The 12,797-nt window shown below is 52.6% G+C and overlaps 6 protein-coding genes across 6 annotated transcripts; 2 read left to right on the top strand and 4 right to left on the bottom strand.

Moving 5' to 3' along the window:
• Positions 1-129: 129 nt before the first annotated feature.
• NCS54_00310600 (Fe2OG dioxygenase domain-containing protein) lies at positions 130-1,228 on the bottom strand (the record flags this gene model as incomplete). The annotated part of the gene is made up of 2 exons (XM_053148691.1): positions 130-893; positions 955-1,228. The coding sequence occupies 2 exons, from the start codon at positions 1,226-1,228 to the stop codon at positions 130-132; spliced, it is 1,038 nt and encodes a 345-aa protein (XP_053004666.1).
• An 822-nt stretch (positions 1,229-2,050) lies between these two features.
• On the top strand, positions 2,051-2,956 carry NCS54_00310500 (EngB-type G domain-containing protein; the record flags this gene model as incomplete). The annotated part of the gene is made up of 1 exon (XM_053148690.1): positions 2,051-2,956. The coding sequence occupies one exon, from the start codon at positions 2,051-2,053 to the stop codon at positions 2,954-2,956; it is 906 nt and encodes a 301-aa protein (XP_053004665.1).
• A 223-nt stretch (positions 2,957-3,179) lies between these two features.
• NCS54_00310400 (Hypothetical protein) lies at positions 3,180-4,819 on the bottom strand (the record flags this gene model as incomplete). The annotated part of the gene is made up of 3 exons (XM_053148689.1): positions 3,180-4,069; positions 4,126-4,209; positions 4,261-4,819. The coding sequence occupies 3 exons, from the start codon at positions 4,817-4,819 to the stop codon at positions 3,180-3,182; spliced, it is 1,533 nt and encodes a 510-aa protein (XP_053004664.1).
• A 656-nt stretch (positions 4,820-5,475) lies between these two features.
• NCS54_00310300 (SRP40-C domain-containing protein) lies at positions 5,476-6,759 on the top strand (the record flags this gene model as incomplete). Its single annotated transcript, XM_053148688.1, has 1 exon — positions 5,476-6,759. One exon carries the CDS (start codon positions 5,476-5,478, stop codon positions 6,757-6,759), a length of 1,284 nt encoding a protein of 427 aa, XP_053004663.1.
• A 407-nt stretch (positions 6,760-7,166) lies between these two features.
• Positions 7,167-8,762, bottom strand: NCS54_00310200 (Hypothetical protein; the record flags this gene model as incomplete). Its single annotated transcript, XM_053148687.1, has 1 exon — positions 7,167-8,762. The coding sequence occupies one exon, from the start codon at positions 8,760-8,762 to the stop codon at positions 7,167-7,169; it is 1,596 nt and encodes a 531-aa protein (XP_053004662.1).
• Positions 8,763-9,752: 990 nt separating this feature from the next.
• On the bottom strand, positions 9,753-11,827 carry NCS54_00310100 (A-deaminase domain-containing protein; the record flags this gene model as incomplete). The annotated part of the gene is made up of 4 exons (XM_053148686.1): positions 9,753-9,963; positions 10,017-10,407; positions 10,469-10,848; positions 10,905-11,827. 4 exons carry the CDS (start codon positions 11,825-11,827, stop codon positions 9,753-9,755), a joined length of 1,905 nt encoding a protein of 634 aa, XP_053004661.1.
• Positions 11,828-12,797: the final 970 nt, after the last annotated feature.

Genomic DNA, 12,797 nt, shown 5'->3' with positions numbered 1-12,797 from the left:
AGCGCTTCCCTTGAATGAAGAAATGCACAAGATCGCAACAGAAACAGCAAGACACCAAGCGTCATGATTTATCCCTGCTTTCCTTAGATCCAAGCTCACAACAACTCTAACCATTTCAGACTTGGTGGTTTAATCTTTCATTTGCCGAACATTGAGGTTGATCCTCTTGCTTTTCATCCATCCCTTCCACTCATCAAACTTGCCATCCTCGCGAGCCGGCCAATCCTCTAGGTAGCCAGGGCATGTGCCCTTGAGCACTTTTGGCACTCCATGCCAGGCAGATCTGGATTCCTGAGTCATGTAGATGGCGTCTCCGGATCTCAACCTCAACAGCAAGTACTCCTTGTGACCAGCTACTTCGCTCTTCGGCGGCTGGGCGGCATTCGGTGCGATCATGAAGAGGCCATCACAGCCCAGACTAAGGCTAATGAGGCCCTTGTCGGTCTCCTCGCTGACGTCCCGATGCATCATCATGGTGTCTCCCGGGGTGTAAAAGTTGAGAATGGCCGCCTGGGCGACCGTCTCGGGAAAGAGACCCTCCAGGAAGCGGGAGATGTCGTCGGGAAACTGAGGAGGCAATTGGTCAGGGTACACGCGGTTTGTCCAATCGTATTGGCCACCCAGCGTGACCCAGTGCAGTTTTCGTTGCAAAACCTGTTTGATGGAGAGTGGTTTGTGGACGTTGGGGTCTTTGGGGATGAATGAGGCGGGACTATCTGGGTGAAGGGCGAAGAACGACGTTTCGTCATCTTGCTGACCTTCTGGGTATGGGAGGTCATAATGGAGATGGAGGTTGGTCTGATGCTTCGGGTTACTTAGATCGCGATGTACTAGACGGTCCAACAGATCCCTCTGCACCATCGGCGGGAGTAGCGATGGAAGGATAAGAAGGCCTAGATCACTTGTTAGTTTACCCGATTATCAATGCGAGGCAGAAATGGATTCTCAACGAACCCGGTATCAGGGGATGATGAATAACGGAGACGTCGCCTTCGGCTTCAGAGGCAAGGTCAGGATTCAGGTGAGCGAAGCTGCTTGCAATCTGCGCTCTTGAAAGTGTCGTGACTGTACGGAAGCCAGACTTTTCCAGCGGAGCGCGAGGATCATCAATGCGAGGGTCATCGAGGAGGCTTTTCTGGTCTTGACGCATGAAGCTCTTCCACTCCGCCCGCATTTCATCCGAGGGCTGCTCATGGGCGTCAAGCTCTGTGAGGTTGGTGGTAGTCATATTCGTGGGTGCCGAGAATCGGCAAGAGTGAGACAGAGCCTGTTGACGATATTCAGGTAAAAAAAGCCTAGGCCAGCTTGGCTATGAGAAGATGCCGCCACCTTCAAAACACATTCCACGCAGTAGAGTCAAAGTTATAGGCCTCTAAGAACGTAGACTTTTGTTTTGAGCCGCTCTCAGCCCATCTTTACAGTAATGCTAGTGGATCTCCTGGAGTTGTGCAGCTTCTTCTATCACGTGATGCGTCTCTTGGAAATCGTTTGGTCGTGATGCTTCACTCAAACCAGCTCAAATTCATCCTCTCTACTCAAACTCACCCTCGCGAATGCCTGATCGTAATTTTTCGTCCCCTTGCCTCAATATTTCACATTTTTGTTGTTTCGTCATTGGACGACTAGTCTGGGTCAGATATCTGACAATCACCAAACAATCTACTCTTCACCACGAGGGCAAGTCTTCAAAATGATGCGGCGGCGGCTATTACGCGCCTTCGGACCTAGCAAACCTATCTCTTCTCCCCTACGACCCCAACAAGTAACTGCACGCCCATTCTCCTCGATTTCCGGTCAACGGTACCAACATAAGTCCGGTACTCGCACATCAAAAAAACAACACAGAGCCCGAGGCCCCAGCTCCCGCGAAAGCCTCGCCTTTTCCCCAGCTGAAAATCTCAAGCCAAGTGGCCAAAGGAGAATTGGTCAAAGGAAAAGCGGCCAAAGGACAAGTGGCGAAAGGACAAGTGGTCAAAGGATTCTCGCATCTATAGCACTCGATCATGAAAATGCCAGACATGGCAGACCACCCAAGGAGGGCTCGCGGGGCATGGGCGGCCATAACCGGGTCCTATTTTGGAAAACGTCCATTTGTTACAAGAATGGCAATGTTCAGTCAGCTCAAGCCATTGAAAAGGAAAGGCCAGCTCAAGCTGCAGCTGCAAAATTCTTTCAGCAGTCGACTGAGCTGCTTTACTCGGCAGCATCCAATACCCATCACGCCGAAAACGATCACATCCCCGAGATTGTCATTGTCGGGGCTTCCAACGCTGGCAAGTCGCACTTTCTAAACTCGCTCGTCGGCGACTTTCATCTCGCCAAAGTGAGCCACCGGGCGGGAAAGACAACTACAATGAATGCCTATGGAGTCGGACCCCGGCCAAAGATCGCTCCCGAGCTCATCCGCAAGGGTGATGCTCCCCCCAAGCATAGCCTTATCCTCATGGATACACCAGGCTATGGATACAGGAGTAAGGCGAGTTGGGGCGAGACAATCGTCCAGTATCTTACCCACAGGAAGACGCTACGAGGCGCCATCATTTTGATACCCGCCGAAAAGGACAATTATGAGATGGACACATGGATGCTCAAGACACTTGCTCGAACAAACACGAGGACTCTAGTCGTGATCACCAAGGCGGACAAATGTGGCGAAGAATGGCCGGTTGAATGCCTCGCTCTCTCCCAAGAAATCGAAAAGGAGCTAGAAAGGCAGGATAGACTTGCCCCTGGCAAGTGGAGAGAGGGATCGGACCGTATAACGAGTATATATGCTACGGCAGCCGGAATGGAGACACAGCGCCGGACGGGCAATGGAGCCGGAATTGGGGGTGTGCGCCTCGCAATCCTCGAACTCGCTGGATACGACATTAAAGGAAGAGTTGAGAAGCAGGACGAGACAAAGACCTACACCGGGGAAATTGTTTCCTTCGATGATATCGTATGGAAAGCCTAGTCACGGCAGACGACCATTCACCTATCCCACTCGCATATGGACGTTGGTCGGCGCAACACACAGACGTCACCACAAAATCCAGTCGAAGGAACCTTGCTCGAACATTCAATATTGAGTCAAAAGTTGATCATGTTCCCAAAAGCATCTCGCGCCACTCATACTACCTATTTCCGCAATTATGGTATCATCAGGCTCATACTCCAAACAATCCATACAATGTACATCATTCTTTCTGGCCTCCTCCCGACTTTGTCGAGTGCGCTGTTCCTGGTCGGCTGAGAGAACGGCTTATAGAGTGCCGCAGCTTTCTGCTGCCCTTGTTGTCGAACAAACTCTTCACTCTCCTCAATCTTGCCCATCGTTCCTTGTCTTTTGCGTCCCGCTCCTTTTCGTCCTCTTCAACATGATCCGAGCCCATTACACCAGCAGAGTCTGGGGTGGCGGTGCGTATGGCCGGCAGTGTTTGTGGTGTGGTGATAGAGGCAGCAGTCCCAGGTCTCCGCGGGGTTGAGGGGGCTCCGATCGATCGTTGAGCTCGGTGTCGTGCTGGTGAGCGGCCTTCATAGACGCTACGAAGATGGGCGTCATTGGCCAGTGTCTGCATCAACACTCTCCACCCCGGCAAGTCCTGCTCAGGTCGAGTATGGGCATGGCTCTGACGTTGGGTCTCCGGGTTGGACCAGGGGCAGAAGAAACGATGTTCCCTAACGGGGTCCAGGAAGTCCATGGGAGCAGGAACAAGAACCTCGCCGTCGTCCGCAACCTCCTTGCTCTTGAACATCCAAAGCCCTAGCCGTCTGAGGCAGGTATGGCAAGATGCGGAATTAGGGACAGCACCAATGCGAGGATTATCGAGTCCCTGCCATCCCATCAGAGCAAGCGCCAGCGCAACTCGGTTAGGGCGAGATCCAACTTCGGGGTTGGCAGGCGCCGGGTTGGTGAAGAAATCAGTGGGCAGTTGGGCAAGAATTTCGTCAAGCTTTAACTCGTCTGGAAGACGAAGATTGAACTCATAGGGAAGGAAGGATTTTCTCGACAGGAGCTCATCGTATCGTTCTCGTAGAGACTTGAGACTGCTGCTCGTGTTGGCGAGAGACAGGCGAAGAAGAGAATCTGGGAACAGGATGTCAGTACTTTGAAGTTGACTCTCTCCAAGCGTAGTAACCTACCGTCACAGCCTCGCTTGCGCCATAGACAATCCTCTTGGTGTGAGGTAACGATAAGGTCAGCGTATTTATCGACCAAAGCCTCCTCTATCGAAACGTCAGATGGTGGGTAGGGCATCGCCATGCAACGAAACATACCAATCTCGGACGACACCAGCACGGCAACCTCTTTGCCGTCAACCACTTTGCGGTTGAGCTTAACAACCAGCTCTCGGTGACAAAGCAGACAGCGCACTGTCTCTTTGCCATTGCATACCCATCCTCTCTTAGCCCATTCCACCTCATTCACCTTGTCCGGCTTGGGCGTCCAATCTGTTATTTCTTGAAAAGTGGCCAGTCTTCTCAAGAGTTCGGTCCGATCACTCGGAGAATACTTTGCTGGTGATTCTTTGAGGCTTTTCAAGGGATCCCGAGCTTGCGGTCGTCGGGAAACAATGGAAGAAATGGTAGCCGTTAGGCTACCCTTCTTAGCTAGGACAGGTGCCGTCGAATCTGGCAGGCCAAGCCGTCGACGTTTCTGGAGTAACTCGGCATCGACACCAGATACACGTGCTGTCAAGCCCGGAGAGCTTGAGGTTGCAAGGCGCGAAGGCGAGGAACCAGCCTCAGTATGTGGCACGGCATCATCGCCTGTTTTCGAGTGTGAAGAACCGATTCCTTGCAAAAGGGTGTTGAACTTGCGCTTCGTGGCGTTCATGATTGCGATGCAAAGTGGTTGTCGCCCAGTCGCAACAAAGAGAACACCATCAGAGCTGGATCAGAAGATCGCTGCAAGGACGGTCTGGTAAAAGAAGAGACCAGCAATCGAGGTTTTCGAATGATTTTTCCGATTCGGGTGTAAACAAGGGATTTCGAGTGGAGGATCGCTGGGGCATGTATCGTGATGGGAACGAAAGTAGACAGAGTCAAAGCTGGGGATTGTTTTGTTTGAGAAACCCAAAGAGGCGATGATGCAGCTGCTGGGACGTGCTTCGGTCGCTGAGGGACGGCGGCTGGAGTAAGGTACCCTGCCCTGAGCTAGCGCCATCAAAAGGTTTCTCCAATACGATGGTACAGCTTGCATCGCCTGTTCTACATATCATTTCAAGTACCTTTTTCCCCGATGCTAACAAGTCATACTTCTCTCCTCAGGGACCATGTCAAGTGTACTTACCATCATCCCTGGTTAAACAGTGGAGCTCCTCGATAAGCACTGATAACAGCACGGGCCCCACCAAGTCCACAGAAATTTTCCAGCAGCCATTGTCGATCCCCTGCTTCTTCCAGCCTCAAAGAAATAATTTTTGGCCAACTTCAACCTTCCAATTCCTCCGCCATTCCGACTTTTTAGCCTTTGCTTCGTGGCATCAGCACATGTCTGGCTCGAAACAGAACCCTCCCTCGTGGCTATTCTCCAACAACCCCTTGAACCCCGTCAAGCCCTCCGCAGACACCATGGGCAAGAAGAGCAACAAGGCCACCGCGGCCAAGAGCGATGATACCGCCTCTGCGCCTCCCCCCGGCCAGCTGATGGACTTGGTAGAGTCTTTCCTCTCCGATCACGCTTTCAAGGGTGCCCACGATGCTTTCAAGAAGCAGAGAGAGAAGAAGGGCTGGCAGGCGACTGGCGCCGAGACCAGCGCTTCGCTCGTCAGCGTTTTCCAGACCTGGGAGGCTTCCAAGGGCGAGGCCAGCGCCAAGCCCAGCAAGTCCAACAAGAAGAAGGCTTCTGCGAAGAAGTCGAGCAGCTCGGAGGACAGCGATTCCAGCGACGATGGGGAGGATGTGGATATGAAGGACGCCGACTCGTCCTCTGAGAGCTCAAGCAGCAGCAGCGAGAGCGAGAGCGAAGACGAAGCCCCCAAGCCCAAGGCGACTAAGAACCTCAAGCGCAAGGCCCCCGTCGACGATAGCTCCTCCGAGTCTTCCTCCGACTCCGAATCCGATTCGAGCTCCTCTGACTCTGATTCCGACGACGAGCCGCGAGCGAAGAAGCAGAAGCGGGACCAGTCTTCTAGCTCTGAATCCGACTCGAGCTCTAGCTCCAGCTCCAGCGACTCGGACAGTGATTCCGACGATGAGAACGCCGAATCCGACTCTGACTCCTCTAGTTCCAGCTCTAGCTCCAGCTCCAGCTCGGATTCTGACTCGGGCTCGGACTCTGATTCTGATTCCGACTCCGACTCTGACGATGAGGCTGATGCTGAGACTGCGGCTCAGGTGCCACTACCCGACTCTGATGGCTCGTCGTCCTCATCCGACTCTTCAGATTCTGACTCTGATTCAGACAACAAGAAGGGCAAAAAGGGCAAGGAGGTTAAGGACTCGTCCGACTCGTCCGTCACCCTAGACGGCAAGGAGTCTCCGGAGGCCGAGACAGACTCGACGAACCCTCCCCTGCCCCCTGACCCCGTCCTGACAAACGGTCGCAAGAAGCAGAACGAGCCCTTCTCGCGTATCCCCAAGAACATCAAGGTCGACCCCAAGTTTGCGTCCAACGAATACGTCCCCATCGCCTACTCGCAGCGCGCGCACGAGGACCTGATCGTGACCAAGGGCAAGGGCTTCACCAAAGAGAAGAACAAGAAGAAGAGGGGCAGCTACCGCGGCGGTGCGATTGACATCTCGGAGAAGAAGGGCATCTACTTTGACGATTAAATCGGCCCCTATACCTGGTTACTGGACCTTGGAGAGTATCAAAAAGGGGGGCCATGGCGCATTTTCTTTACGGAGAGCCGGCGTTTAGGACACGAGACGGTCGCGCGCCAGAAAGGCATAGAAGCATGACATTTTAAAAGTTGCAAACAGTATGGTTTTTCTATTGTATCCGGGGGCATCAGATCCCTTGGTTTCGTCGTCTTTTAGTATTATATCCGTTGGAAGAAGAACGCCATGCTTTGCACAGTCTATAGAAATACAAACTGGAGATTTCCTGGTATCATCCCATCGCTCCCAAACAAAGTTGCCCGCACAAGATCCATTATCCATAATCGTATCCTCATCAATCAACGTATTAGCATGGGCGCTTTCCTGTGCCATTGTCCAGAACAAGCGACTCAGTTGATCTAAAACGTCGCATCCTTGTCCCAGTCTTGGTGGTGTCGTCTCTTGGCGGTCTGAACCTCTGTCGCTGGTGCATGTTGAGCTGCTTCGTCGAGAAATTCCTCGTCGCCGAGGTTTTCCTTCATGATAACATCCTTCCTCGCAACAGATTCCCAATCTCTCTTTCCTTTCCCGGCATTCTCCAAGGCTTCTGCCAGCCATTTCTTCCACTGATCCGTCCCGGGAGCAGCTCCGCTCCGAGAAACCCAACCTGTACGCCTGGTCTCGCGAATAGCGTACCACAGAGTGCGTGTGTAGCTTGGATAGCCTTCTCGCTGGTCTGAGGAATCCGTGATCAGGTGGGCGTTCTTAGCATCGTCACGAGTAACATCCTCCCATGTATACCGCGAGAGGTCCCAGAAGTATGAAGGAGGCAGCATGCCCAGGCCCCAATAGAGACCATTGAGAACAATGTACGATCCACCAATGAAGATCTGCGAGTTCCATGTGCAATTTCCAAGAAGAACGACGCTCAACATGAGCAGGGTAGTCCCAAGTGCCATGAGAAGTCGATAGCTGCGATCACCAACGTGGTAATGGCACTCTTCAGTGCCTGAGTAGAGCTCACGGGCGACCTCTTCTGTGCACTTGATGAGGATAAAAGCACCCTCGCGTGTGCGGATCATGACATCGCCTCTAGGCACTTCGTTGGTGTGCTTGCGGTTCATGAGGATGGGGTGCCAGAAGGAAGCATATCCAACCACACTCGAGGCGAAGGATATGAGAGACACAGCCAGAATAGCATTACCATCCCTCCAACGAATAGCGCAGCCCACTATAGCTATGCTGAGAAAGCAGGAGAAGACGGAAAGGACGTGTATCGGGGAGAAAAGTTCGGCAGGGACAGCAGGGCGTTTCTTGGTGTTGGCAAAAGTTGGGTTCGCAAGCATATCCTGAAACACTGACTTGGCTGTGGCTCGGCGCGCAAGCGGCTTTGGGGGCGCAGAGTTCTCGTCTTGGGCAGTGTCCTCTGGAAGTCGAATTGTAGTTTTTCGTGCCGGAGTTGGGGTTGCTGATGCCGGGAGAGGGAGCCCACCATCTTCTAGTGCGGGAGATCGAGGAATGCGGTTGGGTCGCAGTTCTTGGCCGCCATTAGACTCATTGTCTTTTATGAATGAGCTCGAACGCCTTTGTTTTATAAAATCAAGACCTCGGCGATACCAACTATCCTTACGGGAGGGAAATCGCATCCCAACATCGCCAAAGTGGCTTTGGTCGCTATGCTTGATCTCAAGTACCCGGAAGCTAAAAGCAGGAAGCGCATCCAAAGGTGTGATGATGGTTGCAAAGAACCCCACAGAGTCGAGTGTCGTCCCGCTGTAGACGCCCGTCATTTTTGCCAATGTTTCAGGCATTCGACCTGGGCGAGAAGGCTTGAGAAGGGCCTGAGGCGCGGGGATGAGTCGGGGGAGGAGGCATAGGAGAGATGCCGTGATGGTCTGAGAGTGCTCAGTCATGGACGACTCGCCAATTACGGCGAGAAGCGTCACGACGTCCAGCGACCAACTTCTTTTGACATTGGGGAACCATTTCCATCCTGGATCACCGGGCTCGGCCATTTGACAATTCTAGATGTCCAAGATGCTGATGCTGCTGTCGATGCAACGCCAAGCAAGGGGTCGAAATAGGAGCAGCAGTAAGGTGTAACGGTTGGTGGGATCAGGACAAGCAAGAAGCCAAGTCCAAAGTCTAAGAATAAAAGAGCACGAATAAGGCACAGTACTATAGATCAGTCATGAAAGAAGAAGAGTAAAATGTTGAAGGATTAATGTTGGAAATAAGGAAGGGGTCGCATCTCAGCTCAAGAGTTGAGAAAGAAAGGGTCCTCAGGTGGATCCTGCCGTTATTCGATCACAGCTGCGAGCTGCGCCACGGCAACAGCTTCCGCGCCTCCACGAAACCGTCATCAACGCTCAGCTCAGCCTCTCCCACGGACGAATGACATCAGTGAATTCACATATGTGAGGGTATTTTCTCGAGAAAACAGTTGAAAATTGAAGTATGCCTCGGTATAAGTGGTACGAGGGCATTGGTAAAACAGCAACAATGGAACGCAAAAGCAGCAAAGAATATATACAAACAAACAAACCTTGTCGCTCGCCCCCGTGTCCAGCCTCCCTTTGTGTTCAGCGCATCAACCAAGCCTCGATATCTGTTGCGCGCGGGCATCAACTAGATAGTAGAGAAACTAGGAACTTCTAGGGTATCCGATCATCAAAGCATCATTCAGTTTCCGTACGTGTCGTTTGCGCCTTGTATCTTTCCTCGTCTCGCTCTTTCTCGCCTCTCATTTGATACTGACCTCTTGAGCGATCAAGTCTTGGGTCTATCGGCTGCATTTGCCTGTCGTGTGTACGCTTCCATCCAACGCTCTTCATGCCGTTGGAGATAAAGCGGGTCCATATCGACATATCCCTCAACAGTTGCCTGTTGTCTCCTGATTCTTCCACAGTTGAAAGCCAGGGACGGGCGCAAGGAGTTGAGAGACTGGCCAATCGTCACACGGCGATCTTCGTTCATCATCCCGGCTGAGTCCGCTCAACACTCTTTTACTCAGCCTTGATGTCCTCACCATACGTTTGGATCACCCATTTCACAAATTCCTTCCACTCTGTCTCCCAGTGAGCGTACACACGGGCGTATTCCGACTGATCGAGGCAGGCGTGCTTGAGACTCCACAGCACAAGCTGCTTCCATCCGAAGAGCCCCATGTCCGCCTTGCCGACCATGACCTGATAGAAGTCGTGCGATAGAGAAGATCTAGATACAATTGTCAGTTGAGTGTTAATGTGAGACTTCCATAGGTAGCTTACCGGAACAGCGTTCCATTGTCAGAGCTGACTGTGCAGTTGACATTGTTGGCCAAGAGCTGATACATAGTATGTCCGCTGACACGGGGCGTAAGACCCAAAATCTCGTTGGAGATGGGGCACAGTTCGAGACAGATGCCACGCTCCTTCATGAGCTGCATGACGTATGGGTGCTTTGCGAGCGCGAAACCATGCCCGATGCGCTTCGACTTGAGAAGTAGGGCATCGATCAAATTGCCGTCTGTATCAGTTCCCATATCCAAGGTCTCACCGCAGTGAAACAGGAAAGGGATTTCCAATTTAGCAGCTTCACAGTTCTCCTGGAACTTGAGAAGCTCGGGGATAAAGTCCTTGATGGGCCGTCCCTTGGACTCTTCGCCAACAAGATCGAAACCTATTACATAGTGAGCAATCTGGACTCACGCAAAGGACGGCATGTCCATGTGGTTACTTACCTGCGATCCACTCTGGCCAGACCTTCTTGAACTCGAGACATTCAGTGAGAGCAGCCTCGATCTTCTCAGGTGGAAATGATCGAGGGGTGCAGTAAATAACCTTGAGCCCGCCAAAGAACCTGCCTTGTGCCTTCATGTCGGCCTGGAAGCTATTCACCTCGCTGATGATGAGCTCCATAATACCCTTATTGTCAATAAGCTTGGTACCGTCGTCGTTCCAAAGCTGATTGCTCGTCATAAAATTCGGCCGGATTTCAGCATAGGTGATGTTGTCCTTCATAAAGTCCTCGAGGCAGAGCCGTGTGTATCGTCGGTATGCTGTCTCGTAGTTGAAGAGACCCTTCATCATCCTTGTTCGTCCATTGAACTTTTCCCAAGCCCTATAATCTATCAATATCATTCCGGTAAGTGAGTGTACAAAACAAGAAAGGCTTACCCGCATGCCGTCTGTAGGGAGTTATGCGCCTCTTCCTCATGGAACATGAGCTTCTCCAGTAACCACTCGTCGGCAGTTGCTCCTTTTGTGTATATTTGGGGGAACATCTCGAGGAATCTGCTAAGCTTCATGGTCTGTCGAGCTTTGTATGTAGCGCTAAACAAGTTTCCAGGGGTCTCTTTCTCGGGGCTCAGGAGGGAGAACTGGATCTCGCAGCGATCAAAGTTTGAGCAATCATCGTCGGATACCAGGGGCAAGTCGCTTGTGATGAACATGCGATCCATATCCTTTGCGATGTTCAACAGAACATGAGGAGCCAAGCAGGCGTTGAAGTGGATGTGTAGGTGGCCGCCCTTGGGCATGCGCCGTGCCACAGCGAAGAGGTCGGTCTGGTCGATGAGGCTCTTGTTTGACAAGAAGTGATCTCCGGGGAACCGAGGGTGTAGCTGTCCACCGTAGCCCGTCCGTGAAGGGGCCTTTTCGTAGACATTCGCCTCGTCCCTGCGCTTCAACTCCTGAATAATAGCATCGGCGCGCCGCTCATCTGGTGTCGCCCCTCTCCGACACGGATGGTCAAAATCCAGTGTCCTTTCGCATGTCACGATGCTTTGTCGCAACTTGAAGTAATCTCTTGTGCGGGGATCATCAGATTCGGCAGCTGTTGAACCGGTCGTCCCCGCATCCTCTGCCTCAAAAATCGGCCTCCTGCCCGCGATCTCACCATTGAGAGCCTCAATATGGCTCTTGGCAGCGAGGGCCTCAGCTAGAGTCAGCGCGCCTGGCGGATGGCGCCAGGTTGGAGGCGATGTTTGTCGTGTTGATTGCGTCATTGAAGTTGTGTTGATGTTGTGTTTTCTCTGGTGACTGTCGTAGTCGTCCTGTCCTCCATCCTCCGGCCCCGACCTGGAGCAGAGTGCGCCCATTTATGTGCGGCTGCGATGAAGCAGCCCGTATTAGGCCTTGAGAAACAAAGCGTGATGTGCTGTTGAGAGGAGGCAGCACAGGTCAAGCGCAAGAGGCTGTGTGCGTGGATGCCTTTGTCTAGCGGACGTTAAGCGGCGTATGAGTCGGAGGTGAATCAAAGAACTCACAGGGTCTTGCGCCGGCTGATGCACTGACGGGCGGGGATAGTCACGGTTGCGAAGTGATGGGGTGGTGGTGCTGCTGTTTGCGCCTAGCCTAACGCTTTTGGAGAACTTGAGATGGTGTTCGCAGGAATGAGCGCGCGGACAAAAGCGTACAAGCTCTTTTTCCTTGTTCTCTTTGCGACAGATGAAACAGCGCTTCAACCCAGAAAATACCTGTTCGCGATTGATTGTTGGCAAAGACAAACTGCAGAATGTTCCCTTGTTGGGCATGGGGCTGTGCTGCATCTAAGGCTGATGAAGGCTGACTTCGACCAGGCTGTCCGGCCATGCGTTTGGTTGCGCAACTGCGCTGATAATCTGCCAAGCATTTCGCTAACCGCTTTTGGGCTCTCACGTCACAAATCAGGGCGCCTAGCCAATCTCACCCAATCACCGCTTACTATACTCGCTGCGCACGTGCCGGCCTCTGTGCTGGGCCTCCGATGCGCGAATGCCTCGCGCAAGGCTCCCGAAATCTCGCCAGGGCGAGCCATAATCCAGGCTTCATTAAAGATAGTGCCCCTCTCGTCGGGTCCCGTCCCTTGCTTGCCCTATCCACTCTATCCACTTTCTTGGGCCCTGGATCTGGTAGCTACTGACACTATCGCTGGTCCCCTCTTAAAGGCCCTGTTTCATTGAACACTGCCGTCAACCGCTGTGCCGTAATATCCTCCACTTCTCCCCTCCTTTTTCTTTATTCCCCGGGTTCATTCCCTGCGGCACTAGCCCACAGACCCCATTGATACACTTTGAGATGCTCCAAGGC

Source organism: Fusarium falciforme, chromosome 2 (assembly GCF_026873545.1).
Source record: "Fusarium falciforme chromosome 2, complete sequence".
In the NCBI taxonomy this organism is placed as follows: Eukaryota; Fungi; Ascomycota; class Sordariomycetes; order Hypocreales; family Nectriaceae; genus Fusarium; species Fusarium falciforme.
This window is presented reverse-complemented; position numbering and strand designations above follow the sequence as displayed.